Source organism: Thyridium curvatum (genome assembly GCF_004353045.1).
Source record: "Thyridium curvatum strain D216 chromosome Unknown NODE_1_length_1224711_cov_81.814160, whole genome shotgun sequence".
Classification (NCBI taxonomy): Eukaryota; Fungi; Ascomycota; class Sordariomycetes; order Thyridiales; family Thyridiaceae; genus Thyridium; species Thyridium curvatum.
In genome coordinates, this window is record NW_022156756.1 from 896792 (window position 1) to 912151 (window position 15360).

At 58.2% G+C, this 15360-nt stretch overlaps 6 protein-coding genes across 6 annotated transcripts; all 6 read right to left on the reverse strand.

The window, feature by feature from the left end:
* Positions 1 to 1236: 1236 nt before the first annotated feature.
* On the reverse strand, positions 1237 to 1824 carry E0L32_000283 (uncharacterized protein; the record flags this gene model as incomplete). Its single annotated transcript, XM_031137062.1, has 2 exons — positions 1237 to 1482; positions 1606 to 1824. The coding sequence occupies 2 exons, from the start codon at positions 1822 to 1824 to the stop codon at positions 1237 to 1239; spliced, it is 465 nt and encodes a 154-aa protein (XP_030997660.1).
* Positions 1825 to 3093: 1269 nt separating this feature from the next.
* On the reverse strand, positions 3094 to 5992 carry E0L32_000284 (uncharacterized protein; the record flags this gene model as incomplete). The annotated part of the gene is made up of 4 exons (XM_031137073.1): positions 3094 to 5209; positions 5269 to 5378; positions 5451 to 5744; positions 5834 to 5992. The coding sequence occupies 4 exons, from the start codon at positions 5990 to 5992 to the stop codon at positions 3094 to 3096; spliced, it is 2679 nt and encodes an 892-aa protein (XP_030997661.1).
* Positions 5993 to 6759: 767 nt separating this feature from the next.
* On the reverse strand, positions 6760 to 9565 carry E0L32_000285 (uncharacterized protein; the record flags this gene model as incomplete). Its single annotated transcript, XM_031137084.1, has 3 exons — positions 6760 to 8163; positions 8223 to 9237; positions 9441 to 9565. 3 exons carry the CDS (start codon positions 9563 to 9565, stop codon positions 6760 to 6762), a joined length of 2544 nt encoding a protein of 847 aa, XP_030997662.1.
* Positions 9566 to 10497: 932 nt separating this feature from the next.
* Positions 10498 to 11588, reverse strand: E0L32_000286 (uncharacterized protein; the record flags this gene model as incomplete). The annotated part of the gene is made up of 4 exons (XM_031137095.1): positions 10498 to 10913; positions 11037 to 11287; positions 11364 to 11474; positions 11539 to 11588. The coding sequence occupies 4 exons, from the start codon at positions 11586 to 11588 to the stop codon at positions 10498 to 10500; spliced, it is 828 nt and encodes a 275-aa protein (XP_030997663.1).
* Positions 11589 to 12390: 802 nt separating this feature from the next.
* E0L32_000287 (uncharacterized protein) lies at positions 12391 to 13143 on the reverse strand (the record flags this gene model as incomplete). Its single annotated transcript, XM_031137106.1, has 3 exons — positions 12391 to 12419; positions 12505 to 12738; positions 12957 to 13143. The coding sequence occupies 3 exons, from the start codon at positions 13141 to 13143 to the stop codon at positions 12391 to 12393; spliced, it is 450 nt and encodes a 149-aa protein (XP_030997664.1).
* A 946-nt stretch (positions 13144 to 14089) lies between these two features.
* E0L32_000288 (uncharacterized protein) lies at positions 14090 to 15190 on the reverse strand (the record flags this gene model as incomplete). The annotated part of the gene is made up of 3 exons (XM_031137117.1): positions 14090 to 15005; positions 15081 to 15096; positions 15154 to 15190. The coding sequence occupies 3 exons, from the start codon at positions 15188 to 15190 to the stop codon at positions 14090 to 14092; spliced, it is 969 nt and encodes a 322-aa protein (XP_030997665.1).
* Between the last annotated feature and the right edge of the window lie 170 nt (positions 15191 to 15360).

Here is a 15360-nt window from a genome sequence, read left to right on the forward strand (position 1 = left end):
CTTGATGGGCTTTGAGTTGAAAATGCTTTGAGGCAACGAAAAGACACCTTAATTCATACCCATGTGAGGGTGATGGGAGTTTTCTGAAGCAGTATTCGAAATTTTGAAGATGATATTGGACTGTTCCGACTCTCCACGAGATCCTCTGCTTTGTATATGAGGAGTCAGTTCTCCGTGTTTGCTTCCATATTGAGTCAAATGGCACGTTTGATGAAAATCTGAAGACGATTTGGCTCTTTGCTAACGGGAGGAAGCGCAAATGGCCGCTTTGCTAAACAAACAGACATGGGCATAAGCACCAAATGGTCTCCATGCCTTGCAAACAAAACCCTCCCTGTTTCTACAATGTACCACACCTGAGACGAAGATGAGGCTATATTTAAACCTCATGATTTGACTGTGGAACAATTACTCATCAAAGCTCATGCGATGACAGCAGCAAACGGGCCGCCTATTAAACATACGCATTTTGAGTTCCCGGGGCGTCAGACACAACAAAAAGACAAAGTTGTTGACACTGAGTTCCAGTGTCACAAGAAAGAGTCAACGCGGCTGGCTGCACTGCACGAGGCAAATCGAACCATTTCTCTCGTAAGATATGTCATCATCATTCATTTTCTAGTCATGAGAAAAAGTATCTGTGATCCATCCCTACTCCCTGTCTGACAAAAGAAACAACATGTAGCAGTGTAATCTCGTTCCCCGGCTTCGAACCTTGTGAAGCCCAGTACTAGAGGGATAAGCGTCGAACCCATCATATCTTTCTTGTACCATCATCATTAATCAAACCACCCAAGATCGGCAGGATCTTGAGCAATCAAAACCATTTGTCCGTGACTGCAAAGGCTCATCGCCTTCCAGTACGGCTTTCCTTCCCATCCCTTCCGTCGGGTCTCCAATCTCTCCAATTCTCCCCAAATCCAAGCTCCAACCTTCGCTTCCACCGAAATCGTCGAGCTGTATATCTTCGCCTGACCGTCCGGTTGCTACTAATCGCCGCCACAGATCCAGGAAAGAAACAAAAAGGAGAAAGAGGAAACCACGGGTGTATACCAGAGTGATCATCAGACCGAGTAGGTAGAAAGAGAGTGGCGGTACATTCCACACACGTATATCCTCCCACCAGTCCGAATCAGAACCCAAGGCAAAGAACAACCGTCTGTCCAGGAGGCGGAACGGGGAGGGTAGTGTCCCAATGGCGAGACGTCATAAAAAAGAGGTCGATGTAAGTCCGTGCTATCCCCAGGCACTGGAAGGCCGAAGGAGAGTACTAAAGCTCATCCTGCGCTGCATGTTGTTGCTGAACTCTTGCCGTTCCGGGAAGAGCATCCCCGGGCAGGTAATCGTGCTGATGAGCTGGTGGCCGGCGGAAAACCCGGGCTTCTGGAGCGAGTCGCAGCGTGTCTGGGAGACATGCTTGCGCGCGTCGACGCCGTCGGCCGAGGTGGGCAGCTCCGTGTTGTCGAGGACGACATTGTCGTTCTGCACCCGCCTTGTCAGTATTTCCTCTTTTCTCCACACACACACACACACACACACACACAGACACAGACCCATCGAATGGGGGGTGGTAAGGGGGAGGAACAAAGGGACATCAACCCGTACCTTTGACTCGGGCAGACTCATAGCAGGCGAAGAAAAGAACAAAGGCTGGACAAGGACGTAGAACGTCTGCACCAGCATCGACTGGACAAAGAAAAGGCCAAAGAACAGCCACAGGAACTGCAGCTTGGTCGTGCTGGCCAGCACAAACGAGGAGCCCTGGACCCCGACGAGCGCCGCCATCTCCAGCACGGAGACGGTAGCACAGATCGGGAGGTCCATGTCGTGGGGGTGGGTTCCGCACCAGGCGTGAAGTTTTGTCGGGGAAAAGGTCGTTTGAAAAAAAAGGAGACTGATCGTGTCCCCTTGCCCTCTGGTTATCCCAGAGAGGTCGGTTGGGGAAACCAAAACTTCAGACAAGAGACATAGACACCCGGCAGGCCGCCCTTTTGTATGCAGACGACAAGCACGGCGGGCTTTGACGATATCCACAATCCGCCGCCCGCCGCCCTCCCCGTCACCGCTCTCTCCTTTCCCTCCTCCCTCCTCCCTCTCCCCACTCACTGACCATCGTCGTCCATGTCGAAAGTAGACTCCCTGTCAACGACCAATAGACAGCTGCCACCTGCTTGCGAGCTGCATGGGCCCAGCCATCCCATTCCGGCCACCGCTTTCCGTAGAAACCCTTACCCAGTGGCACTTTCCCCATAATTGACAGGCCATCGCATCGCTCCGCCGTCGTTCGTCCGGTCGAGGGGGGGCCTCGACACCGCTCGTTGGGCGCCAGTGCATCTCGCGACCCCTGCAAGCCAAGCCCAGGTGCAGACGGCCTAGCCAACTGTGTGTGGGCCGCACCGGCCGGCAATCCTTCGTGAAGAGGCAACCTTGGGACCGCGTGGTTGGCATTCTCAAACCATGCCTCTTTTTGCAAGAATGGCATGCCCGTCCTTCCTCATTGGGGCTTGGTGACGAACGGGACGAGCCTAAAACGAATGGATTGACCGCTCCTTGGTGGTGGGAGACGGTGAGTTGTGGTTCATGCACGGTTGACCGCCATTGGCCCCCCGACCCCCTGCTCGCGATGGAGCCTCTCACAACAACAACTCCCCCAATCCGCACCAGCCATCCGTGACATGTCGGTTTGTGTGCTTCATCCATGGTCCTTGCCATAAATCCACTGTAGTCGGTCTGCTCAGTAATGTCAGCACAAGAAAGATGACCAAAAAGCCAGGCAAGCACAACATGCAGCGATAAGCAAGAGAAGGAAGATCATCATGCGCTCAATGCCGAGCATCTATCTTTTCAAGGCCCATGATCCCATTATCTCGTACAATCGCCAGAGGGAAAGGGCAAAAAAACAATCCCTCACCAAGTCCCATCTACACACAAAAAACGCCATCCCCACCGAGAGCCCAGTCCCCATGTCATAATTATCCTTCATCACCCTCACGACGCATGGTCGGAATTCCCTGGTTGCCGGCCCATAATCATCTCTGACACCCCTGTACAATTGCCAAGTGTCATAAGTCCATCCGTCCATGCATCAATCCATTAATCGACGACGATCCCCTCCAGGACCCTCATCGCCCGCGAACCCTCCTTCTCAAAGGCGCTGACCATGGTCTCGCACTCGTGCTTGAGCTGCTGCTCCGCCTTTCCTGCATTGTGGTAGATCCACTCCTCCACCGTCATCAGGCGCTCCGGCGACGCCAGGTCACTGCCCTTGGCCAGCATGCGGGCGACGATGTCCCCATTCTCCTTGTTGTTGCTCTCGTCCATGCTGAACACGGCCTCCAGGTCCACAGTGGTCCACGGCGTAGTGCTCTGTAGGCCGCCAATAACGTTGGCGCGCTTGGAGGGCGAGCCATCCCGCACCGGCGTGCATGTCTCCAACGTAGCAAGAACCGGTCGCTTTGCGCTAGACGCGGGCTTTGAGGATGGTGGTCGATTCTCGGCGTCCGACGACTGAGGTGACTGAGATGGCGAAAGAGTAGCTTGTTTGGCGGAATGTGCAGGCGTGATTTGTTTCTTGCCAGGGGTGGCAGGGGCTTCCGCTTCAACCGGCAGCTTTGGAAGAGCTTTGTGCATCTTGGCCGGTGTGGTGGCGACAGGAGGGGAGCGTACTGAAGCAGCCTGAGCTTGAGATTCCGCGGCAGCAGATCCCGACTTCCTGCCCCTCTTCGCTGGCTCCTTGACGGGCACCTGCTTTGCAACCGGCTCTGGTTGGGGGGGTTCTCGCGATGCTGATCTTGAGCGGTCCTCGATGATGACTTCCGACACTCGAGATATCTTTTTCGGACGGCCTCGACCCCGTGGCTCTGGCGCGGCCTGCTCGACAGGTGGTTTGGCCTCTGCCGCTTCCTGTACCAGTTGTTGAGCAGCTTCAGCTTCATCTTCTTCCGACACCCTAGACTTCTTTGGCGGGCGTCCACGTCCCCGCTTGCCATTGCTCAGGCGACCGCCCGCTCCACCCTTGACGACTGTGTCCGTACTCGCCATGCTGATATCATGGTCAACAGGGATCTCGGGCTCGGCCGGCTTGTCCTCAGTGATCTCGGGCTCAACTACGGGCTCAGGCTCAGGCTCAGGAATCGGCTCCGGCTCGACCAGTTCCACCTCGCCCTCGGGCTCAAGCTCGGGCTCTGGCACCGTCTGCTTCTTCGTCTGCTTGGACGCCTTGCGCACACCAGGTTTGCGACCCTTCTTGGGAACCTTAATCTCCTGGGGCTCCTCGTCGACCTGCATCTCCGCCTCAAGCGCCTTGAGCTCGGCGTCCACCTGCGCCTCATCAGGCTCAGCCGGGGCAGGGTTAAACATGGCAAAGTCCTCATTCGCCTCTTCGTGTTTCTGGGCAGCCATCTTCTTGGACACGACCCGCTTTCCTTTCGTCTTGGTCGGCTGAGGCGCCTTCTTCCTCTCGGAATCAGAGTCGATGGCCATGTGTTCGTCGTCTGTCAGCGGCCGGTCCATGTCCTCTTGCAATTGCCGCTCGAGCTCTTCGTCATCGGGAGCTCCTGCTCGGAGTGACGCAGTAGATGCCGTCGAGGCGACAGAAGCGGTAGACCCCTTCCGAGTGCGCTTCGTAGTAGACGCTCTTCCCTTCTTACGACCTCCAGTGGCTTTGGGCTTGGCGGGTGCGGCTTCTGTCATCTCGACGTCGGGCTCGGCAGCGGCGTTGGTCATGACAGACGTGTCGGCAGCGTGACTAGCTCTTGCCCTCGTCGCACGCTTCTTCGGTGCTGGAGCCTCGGCGTTGGTAAGGACAGAGTCTTCAACCGCCTCGCTAGCTCGCTTGCGGCCTCTGGTGGGCTTGGGCGGCGGAGGCATCTCTGCTTCGGCTTCGGCGTCCTCGTGGACTTCGACTGCATCTTCCTTCTTGGTTCGCGTCTTTCTGCCCTTTGCGGTACCCGCGGCCTTTCGGCCCTTGGGCGCTTTCCGGCCACCCGCCGTCGCTACTGACGTCGTTGTCATGATGCTGTCCTCGTGGTCGGCGGCAAGCTCAGAGACTGATGGTGCCTCTGATGTAGTGGTCGCAACGGACTGGATGGACATGCGCGATGCTTTTGATGATCGTGCTGCCTTGCCGCGTGCGGTCTTCTTGGGAGCGGGACCTTGGCTGATGAGAGCAAAGTACGGGCAGTCTGGGGATCTCCTCTGATGCTCGTCCCTGGTATCATGTGAGTATATGTGAGCAAACACAATGGGGTGGATGGTAGGGACACGTACATCGGCTTGTCGCCAGGTTCCCAGCCATCGAGTGCGAGCTGGCAGTAGGCGCATGTTGTATGGTCGTCAGACTCGAGGGTAGGCGTGTATTTCCACCCTGCTTCGGCAAGCTGCATCGGTCGTCAGTGCCTTCCATGTACCGTCGATCGCCACAGCAGCAAATACTGGAACGGCAAACGTACCTGCTTGGTCTTGCACTTCCACCCCTTCTTGCCCTCGTACGGCCAGCGGCCAGCAAAGGTCGCCTTCCGCGCCTCGAGCAGGTGAGGCTGGCGCGGGTCTTCCCTGGCAACGTCGCCCAGCTCGACCTCGATTGCCGCGCAGATGGCCCATCCACAGTCGGGCGAGTGTTTCAGGTGTTCCACCAGCGGCTCGTCGTCCTCCTCCCACCCGTCGAGCTCCTTGCGACACAAGAAGCAGGCGACGTTGTCGGGATTGCTGGGTCTCGGGTTGAAATAGAACCCTGCTCGCGCCATCTTCGCCACCAGGAGTTGTGTCAGCACCCGCCGCGAAGGCATACGCGCGTCGTTGTCTGAGCACCAAAGATCAAGGTATATATACATACATCGGCGGCAGCAATGCTCTTGTGAGGCCATGTCAGGGCTTTCGGGGCTCTGGATCCGGCGGTGGACGCCCTACGCTTGTGCACCGGCTGAGGGCCGTGGAAAGACGAGAGGCGGTTCTCGTAGATGAAGTATTGGTCGTCCATCTCCTCGGCAGCCATAGTGCTGGGGAGATTGAAGCAGCAATGCTGCTCTACAAACGGGGCTTTTTTTGGGGGGGGGGGGGGGGGGGTAATGGGTGACGAGATCTGGAAATCGAGAGGCTCGGTGCGCGTCGTCGCCTTGCGCGCAAGAAGGCGCGACTGTCGAGGGCGGGGTGGTGTAGCGCGCGTGAAAGCAAAGTGCAAGATGAAAAAAGACACCTGGAGTTCTCAATATGTCGCCGGCAGGGAACCAAGAGGCAACTTGCAGCTATGACAGCTTGACTTTATCTCTGGGACCAAAGACTGTTTGGTTTTTGGACTGTTATTTTGGATGGTACATCGGCGCCGGGCGCCGGTACTCGAAAATGGTGGGATCGATAATGGCTTACCCCAGGGCGCGTCGTGTTATTGGCCCACGCTGGCGCGTTTGTTTACTTTACGGGGTGGTGGCTACACCTGAGATGCGCTAAAGTAGATCCCGCCCCGCCCGTTGTGGGCGGCCATTGCAACGTCAGTCAGTGCACGCATCAAATCCAACTTGGAAGACCCAACGAGTGCCCGTGTTCTCTGTTACCCAGTCCGAAGACCAGCTTCTGTCTGAACGACAGTCCAAATGCACGTACTCTGTAGTCAATCACAAGCCACATAGGCAGGTTCATACATACACACCACGTCCGTGATACATCCTATCATTGCACGCTTGTTCCTACCTACCTACCTACATACATAGGCACACAACCACCAACCTACAACCTCCCCCTGATGGCATCAGCACCACCATCTAGTCAAGCCTTGGCCTTGGCCTTGGCAGCAGCGTCGTCGAGCCCGAGCTCCCGATAAAAAGCCTCGGTGCTCGGCTTCCGCCCCAGGAACTGCTCCAGCGTCCGCATCTCGTCCTGCGCCCCGCCGCGCTCGAGCACCGTGTGCCGGTACCGCCGGCCCTCGGCGCCGTTCATGGGGTCCTGCCGGAAGACCGTGTGGAACATGTCGGCCGAGTAGACCTCGGACGACAGGTAGCCGTAGTAGCCCGCGTCGTAACCCCCGATCAGGTGCCCGAAGCACGCCTGCCCGTTGCCCCACGTGCTCGGCTCCCCCTGCGCCTCGGGGCCCCGGATGCCGCTGATCTGCACGCGCAGGTCGTTGTAGAGCGCGCTGACGTCCATCGCCTCGAGCTCCCCGTGCGACGCGGGCGTGTGCACCGTCATGTCGAAGATGCCAAAGTGCAGCTGCCGCAGGTTGAACAGCGCGTCGTTGACGTGCTTGGTCGAGATGAGCTTCTCGATCAGCTCGTCGGGGATCGACGCCCCCGTCTCGTAGTGCCCGCTCAGCGACCGCAGCTGCGACGGCGTCCAGCACCAGTTCTCCAGCATCTGGCTCGGCGCCTCCACAAAGTCGCGCACCGTCGACGTGCCGTGGAACCGCGAGTAGCGGCACCGGCCTGCCAGGTCGTGGATGCCGTGGCCCAGCTCGTGGAACAGAGTCACGACCTCGTCGTGCTTGAGCAGAGACGGCTTCGTGGGCGTCGGCTTGCTGAAGTTGCAGACCAGCGCCGTGGCCGGGTAGCGCCGGGTGCCGTTGCGCTGCAGGTAGCCCGGCGAGATGCTGAAGTTGGCGGCGTGGCCATACTTGCCCTGGCGGGGATGGAGGTCTAGGTAGAGATAGCCGACGAAGCCGTCGCCCTCAGAGGCGTCATCCCAAACGCTGAAGATGATGACATCCTCGTGCCAGGCAATGTCCTCGGCCTTGCCCGTGGGGCTCAAGCGTGCGCGCTCCTCGGGGCCCAGCTCAACAAAGACGAAGCCAAAGAGCTGCTCGAAGATCTTCAGCATACCAGCCACAGTAGACCGGAGCGGGAAGTACTCGGCAATCTTGTTCTCGTCGATGCTGTACTCCTTCTCAATCATGAGGCGGTCGTAGAAGCGGTGGTCCCACAGGAAGTAGTCGCCATCGAACTTCTCGCCACGAGACTCGACATCCGCCTTCTTGAGCTCACGGAGGTGGGCGATCTCCTTGACGCCGCCGGGTGCCAGACGGACGCGCAGGTCTCCCAAGAAGTCATCGACAGTCTTGGTCGTCTTGGCCATCTTGTCCTCGATCTTGAAGGCAGCGTGGTTGGGGTAGCCGAGAAGGCGGGCCGCCTCGTCGCGGAGGAGCAGGGCCTCCTTGAAGAGCGGGACATTCATGTTGCACTGCAGATGCCAGAGTTAGATCCAGAGTCATACAGCGTGTCTTTATGTGATTCACGAACCTTGTTCTCGTTCTGTACAAAGACCTTGCGACGAGTCTCGGGGTTCTTGGCAAACTTGAGGGTAGGGAAGAGGTCCGGGTACTTGAACGAAAGCTTCAGCTTGCCCTCATTCTCGCCAGTGCCCTTCTCCAGGTTGTCCAAGACGTCCTGGGGAACACCGTCGAGCTCCTTGGGAGTGAACCAGATGCCACCATTCTCCTCGTTGAGATTCTTCTGGAAGGCAATCTGGATTTGACTCAGGCGCTTCTTGATCTCCTTGAACCTGTCTCGCTGAGGGCCGGCCGGGAGACCAAGGCCGTCCTTGATGTATCCCTTGTGTTCCTTCTCTAGGACGCGGGCGCTCTCGGGGTCAATGTCCGACGCCTTCTCCAGGCCCTCGTTGCCGCCCTTGGCCTTGAACACGGTATCGACCAGCTTGTAGACATCCTCGCGCATGCCGCACTCGATGCTGAACTCGTCCATGATCTTCTCTGCCTCGGTACTGGCGTCCCTCAGCCCGCTATCGGCCGAGACATACTGGTAGAAGCCGAGGATGCGGGAGGTCAGGGCGGACTCGTTCTCGTCGTGGAGCTGCGGCAGCATGACCGACTCGAAAGTGGCCTTGGAGGCATCCCCGGCAGGGATCTCGGCGACAATCTTGTCGAGGAGGGAGCGGGTCTTGTCGCAGAGGGCCTTGGCGTCCGAGACGATGCTCTCCTTGGTGCCGGTGAAGACTGGCGGCGCCTGGGGCGGGTTCTTGTACTTGTCGGCCGTCATGTCGGGGAACTGGCTGAAGATGGGCTGGTAGGCCAAGGTCTTGTGCGAGGCGGAGGGCTTGACGGCCGAGGTCGAGAAGGGCGCAGCTCCGCTCGAGGACGGGGATCCGAAGCGGTAGCGGGCGCTGGTCAAGAAGGCGGAGAGGCGCGGGGTGAGGCGCGGGGCAGCCAGGATGGCGGCGGTGACGAGGAAGAAGAGGAGAGAGAGGAGGAAGAGGAAGGGCACACGCTTTCTCTTCGACGACGGCGGGGACACGACTCTGGGCGCCAGGGTGAATCAATGTCCAGTGTGATGATGGTAGGATGTGTTATGGGGAAGAAGGGGAAAGACAAGTATGGCGATGGTGGCCTGGACTTTTGCTTAAGTGATGCGCAGCTTCAAAGCTGTCGTATGCAGTCAGCTCGGCGCTTTATCCACAATCCTTCCTAAATGACTGCCACCATGACTCCACAGCAAACTTACAACGGGCCTTTGTCTACTTGGTAGGCGATCAAAAGAGCGAAATCGGCTTTGAATGCAATGGAAGCTGCAGGGCGATTTGGGTTTTGCTGTGATAGGATCAAATGTTCGAGGCAAGCGACCTGCATGAGGGGGGATGTGGATAGATCAGCCCTCCAGTCTGATGGGGTTGCTGGGGCGTTTCGCAGATGTCCATTGGAGCGTCGGAGCTCGTTTCAGCTCCAAGGCTGCTACAAGAGGCTAGACCGTGCCCCCAGAGCCCCGCCCAGGCCGCCCGAGGGTTGCCCCGGACAAGTCCATTGTGAAGTGAACATTGTGACATTGTGGATTGTGAACCATTCCAAACCTCGTCATCGCACATGTGCGTTGCGAAAGGCTGGCTGGCACGCACTGTCCCGTTCGGCTCTTTGATGAGAATTGAGAATGCCTCAATGTTCCTCCAATCATACAAACGGGCTTACTTGTGTGAGCTCCATTCTCCCGAGGCACAATTCTCAGGTCCACGGCCTCGAGTCCCGCAACGATCTGCATGCCCAGGGAGGCTCTTGGGGTGGTGAAAATGAGGCTGGACCTTGCTGGAGCCCTCTACGGCAACTCGACCCAGCTACTCTGTTCATTGCTCCATCCCGGAGCTGGAGTAATTATAAGCGCAACAGTCACCGAGAGCCTGGCCTGAACCCCGACGCCTCGGGCATGCTACGATTGTCAAGAGGAAGCAGACCTATAATAAGACAGAAGATTCCATGCCCTTTGGAAGAGTTTCAGAAGTCAAACTGAGTTCGCTTGGAGGCAAGGATGATTCTCTGTCTTAGGCTAGATGATTTGCGTCACCTTTGGAAAGTCGAGACTGCTTTCTGGCCAGGCTTACGATGAGTTACGAGGCTCCCTACCGGCACAGAGTCACCATTACTATGTAGGAAAACACATGCTCTCTCGGGCTGCCGATAGGTCCTAGACCGCAAAGAGGACCATCAGCAGACCGCCGCAGCACCGCAGCCCGGCCGTTGCTCTTGGAAACTTGTCTCCGTACACAACCACGGCACCGTCCGTCCGCCACTCATCAAACCGCAGGCTTCCTCCCGACGACCGACACCCTCACCGACGCCACCCACGCGCCGCGCCTCGTCTCCGCCACCGCCAGCGGCAGCAGGCGCTCCACCTCGCGCCGCATCGCCTCGCCGCCCGCCTCCTTGCGCGGGATGATGAGCTCGAACATCATGAGCCCGGCCTCGTGGAACACGTACGACCAGTGCGGCGCCGGCTCGAGCCGGTCGGCCGCCACGTCGGCGAAGCCCGCCGCCGAGAAGTGCTCGCCCAGCTGCGCGCACCAGCCGGGCCTCATGCGCGCGTCCCCCTGCTGCGTGCCGAACAGGCCGAACAGCGCCGCGACGCTGTCCGCCGCGACGTCGTCGCCGGCCTTGTCGACGCGCAGGGTCGTCAGGTCGGGCTCGCCCCACTGGAGGTAGCCGCCGGGCTCTGGGCGGGAGAGGTGCAACCCCCCACGAGTCAGCTTGTTTGTTTTGTTTTGAACGTGAGTCAAGGTAGGCCTGAGCATGTTTCCCAGGGGCCTGGATTCAACAAGACAGAGCAGTTACATACTGAGCATCTTGAAGAGCCGGTCCACCACGGCCCGGATCTCCTCGTCCAGGACGACAAAGGCCAGGAACCGCACGTGCACGATGTCAAAGGCGCCGACCAGGTCCTCGGGCAGGTCCTCCTTGACGTTCCAGTGGCGGAACGACACGTTGGAGGGCAGGGTCGCGGCGTGCGGCACGGCGTCGAAGGAGATGTCGAAGCCCTCGAGGCGCGCGGACGGCGGCAGTTGTTCGCGGACGTCGAAGAGCCAAATACTGTAGAAAGGAGCCACTTCTTCAGTCCCGAGGGGCCGGCCACGAGTCTGCATACAGAACGAGGAGAATAACTCACCCGGTGCCTGTGCCTACATCGGCCACACGTAGATCGGGCTTGTCCGTTGGGATCCTCGGATGGAGGACGTAGCCCCAGGTCTTGGTCCACAGGCCGTGCAGGAGGTTGATCCTGAGGAGAGCATTTTCAGCACAGAGAGCCGGCTTCCTGAGTAGGATGCAGGAGATTGACGCACCGGTTATTGTCGATATAGTCCCGCGTGAAGACGTAGTCGTCTGATGCCATGGTGTAGGATGCCTTGTATGGATCTCAATGTCCACCCGTTTTCCGTATTGAGATGCGAGAATATGTTCTGGTAGCTTGACGAAACTGATCGCAGAGTGAACATGCTCATATATGGCGAGAGGTGTTGTCTTACAGAATTGTATGATGCCCAACGTTGCAGCAGGATCACAAGTGTCAGTCCGAGTCCGAAAGTCCGAAGACTGTATTCTTTGTAAGCACCGTACACTTGTCTTGAACCTAACGAGGATCGGATCGACCGCGAAGGATCGATACAACTCCTGCGGAAGCCAGGGCGTTGTGTCGGTGATGACAAAACCATAAGCGCTTGCAGGCTTTCTGCCTCTATGCCAGTGGGTCTTGACAAGTCAAGCTTCGTTTTCGAAGGTCACATCTCGAATTGAGAGATGTTAGTCGCGGAGAAGTCGCGCGTTGAGACCGGAGCGGTGCTGGATAGGTCCGCTGTGTACATGACATTGACTCCCGGAGTTTGACCACACCGACGGAAGGCAATTTGTTGTAGAGAAGACTCGAAAGTCTATTTGGGGACTCGAATCTGGTCCTCTCAAGAGTGGCAGATTTGGGGTTTGCTATGTCTATGCCATATTCCGTACATCATAAACAGCAGAAACAACCATTCATACCCCGATCTCATAAAAACGGTATCAAAACAATCAAACGCCTGTCCTGTTTCTGTTCGAAAATGCATGCCATGATTTCCGGAGCACGCTCCATCTCGTTGCGGGGTCGTACGCCTCGGTCTCCCTGCTTCGCGCTCGTCACGTCACGCCACACCGCTCTAGTTCTAGTTGGCAAGAATCGTCCTGACAAGGTCTGCAAACAGAGAAAGACAGCTCACGTCAGCAAAAGCGTATTCGTCCAAAAAGGGGGGAGTCCGTAGGGCCACAGAAATACTCACCGGTGTAGTTGACCTGGCCGGAGCTGGTGTCGACGGCCTTGAGCAGCTCGTCGACCTCGTCGTCCGTCATCTTCTCGCCGAGGTTGGTCAGGATGTACTTGAGCTGGCCGACGCCGATGAAGCCCGTCATGTCCTTATCGAAGACCTGGAAGCCGCGGCAGTACTCCTCGGGCTCGCCCGGGTCGCGGAAGCCGCCGGGGCGGTTCAGCACGCGCTGGAACGTCTCGAAGTCGACTGCGTTGGAAGGAACAAGCAGAATTGGTTAGCAAATTTGACGTTCTCATGCCTTTTTTTCTAGTCTTGAAGAAGAATGCGCCTCCTCGAGACTTCTGGGGAGTCGGGTGCGCGGAGAGATATGCGCTTCTCTGGCCATTTCTCTTTTGCACCGCGCGCCACGCGCATTGTTGCCCAATGCGAGAAAAGGGGTGCAAGGAGGTGATGCAGCTACTCACAGTCTCCGCCGACATTCTTCTCGAGATCCCGGATCTCAGTCAGGGTAGGGTTCTGGCCGCACGCGCGCAGCAGATCGCCGAGGCTGTCGAGGGTGACGCGGCCGTTTCCTCGCTTGTCGAACAGGGAGAAGGCCTCCTTGTAGTTGGTCGATGCCTGGGCGTCGTACTGGTTAGAAGAAGAAGCCATGGTTTGTGTGTATTTCTTCGGTGCTTTGCGCCGAAATGCGAATGATACTCTGCTCGGCTACGAGACAGAAAAGTATATGCGGAGAGAAAGGGGAAAAGGAGCAGCGGTTTTGAGAGTATGCTTCGTCGTTGCGAGGGCAGGAAATGGGAGGAGGGTTTGGTGACGATTTGTTGACTCCCGAGGTCTCTCGAAAACAATCAAGGGGGGGGATGATCTCGTGGTTGCCGGCGCTATTTCCCTGATTCTCGAACGCTGTTTGGTTGTCCTGGGGGGCTGGACGAGGCACTTGCCCGCTGAAAGAGCGCGCTAAAACGGCGCCGGTCTCAATATTTCTGGCCATTTGGCGTCTTTTTTTTTCCTTTTGGGAGGGGGGCTACCAGCGGATTCCAGTTGTTTACACGGCGCAACGGGGCAACACAGAGTAAACAGAGGGGAGACGACGGGCACTAAAAGTGGGAAAGTCAGCCTGGTCTGGACTCACCATCATAAAGTATGGATGTCTGCTTGTGTCGGATTGCAACGGAATGCCTGGCTTCTTCTTCTTCTGTCGTCGCGATGGTGTTTTCAGGACGGAATGGTATATGAAGTGAAGGAGATAGCAAAGGGACGAGAGTTTGCTGTCCCCTTGCCAAAGATATTGCATTTGAGCATTCGGCCCCCCCCTGTACGAAAGACTGGCCCCTTGCTCGTCCCTGGCCGGCTGCTGGTCTGTGCCTTCATGCGCTGTCGCCCAAGTTGTGGTTCCTGAAACTGGCACGGCAACGGGGGAGGATCGAGGGCTGGCTCCACCTTGACTCCTCCGACACGCCTTTTACCCTTCTAATGATATTGCTGCTGCTGAGAGCGGTGCTTGTATTTATATCTCGCCCTCATATTGATAGCGAGAAGGTATAACAAATCTGATATAGAATACAGAGCAGACACAGCATAATCAATACCTACACACTCATCGCCGCCGCGCCAGCAAGATCACCGAGCCCCAGACCGCGTCCACCTCGACATCCCTCCACGCCTCTCCCCGGACCCTCCACGCCGGCACCGCGTCGACGACCGCGTCGAACATGGCGTCCACGACGTCGCCCTCGCCTCCCTCGGCCCTGCGCCTGCGCTGAGGGTGCGCCTCCCGCCAGTTGCTGTACGCGCTGTACGTCCGCACGTAGCCCTCCAGCTGGCCCAGCGTCATCGCATGCCGCTGCCAGAGCACCTCCTGCGGCACGCCCTCGACGCCCGCCGCCGCCGCCGCCCCGGCGTCCGGGTCCCACGCGAGCCTGCGCACGCCCTCCCACTCGGACGCCGGCGGCTGGATCGCCGCGTACGAGTCCCGCAGGATGCCGCGCCCGGGGAACTCCCAGAAGCGGCCCATACCCTCGATCCCGGGCGCCACCTCGCCCTCGCCGTACGAGAAGGCCCGGAACGCCTCGCTCGCCTCCGGGTGGCCCACCAGCACGTGGTCCTTGTACCCGGCGAAGGCGAGCGAGCCGCCGCTGCGCACCACGCGCGCCAGCTCCGGCCAGGCCCGGCCGAAGTCGAACCAGTGCGCCGCTTGGCCCGCCACGACGAGGTCGACGCTGTCGTCCGGCAGGAAGGACAGGTCCTCGGAGCCCGCCTGGCGGACGTGTATGTTTAGGATGCTGTTCAAGAGCGTGCGAGCCTGCTCCACCATGCCCGCCGCAGGGTCTATCGCGTGCACCGTGTCAAAGTGCGGCGCGAGCTCGCGTGCCATGATGCCGTGACCGCAGCCCATGTCCAGCGCGGTGCCATGGCCGCCTCGCTCATTGTGATATGCGAGGATGGTGCGGAAGAGGGAGGGCGAGTAGGTCGGGCGGAAGGACGCGTACGAAGCGTGGCCGAAAGCTGTACGGCTGGAAAACAAGTCAGTAAGTCGTGTAGAACAGGTCCAATCACATCGGCAAGTCGTGAAGTTGGGCGTCACCTACGCAAATGTAGACATGGCTGTTTAAGTTGGCTTTGGTCGCAAGAACGGCAATGGCTCTGAGTATTGCACCAGACCTACCTGTGTGCCGCCATTGGATGCGGAGGAGATCATGGTTAAAATACCTCGGAGAGAGTGATTCACACAGTCGCTACAACCAGCAGGGCCGCAGGTCTGCCGAGTTAGACATTCGTGGTGGCTACGCAAGGCCGATTGACGCTCCTGACTTGCGAATCCGAGGTTTGGATGGCGAGTTGAAGCGTTTCCAGCCGATAATAACCTCG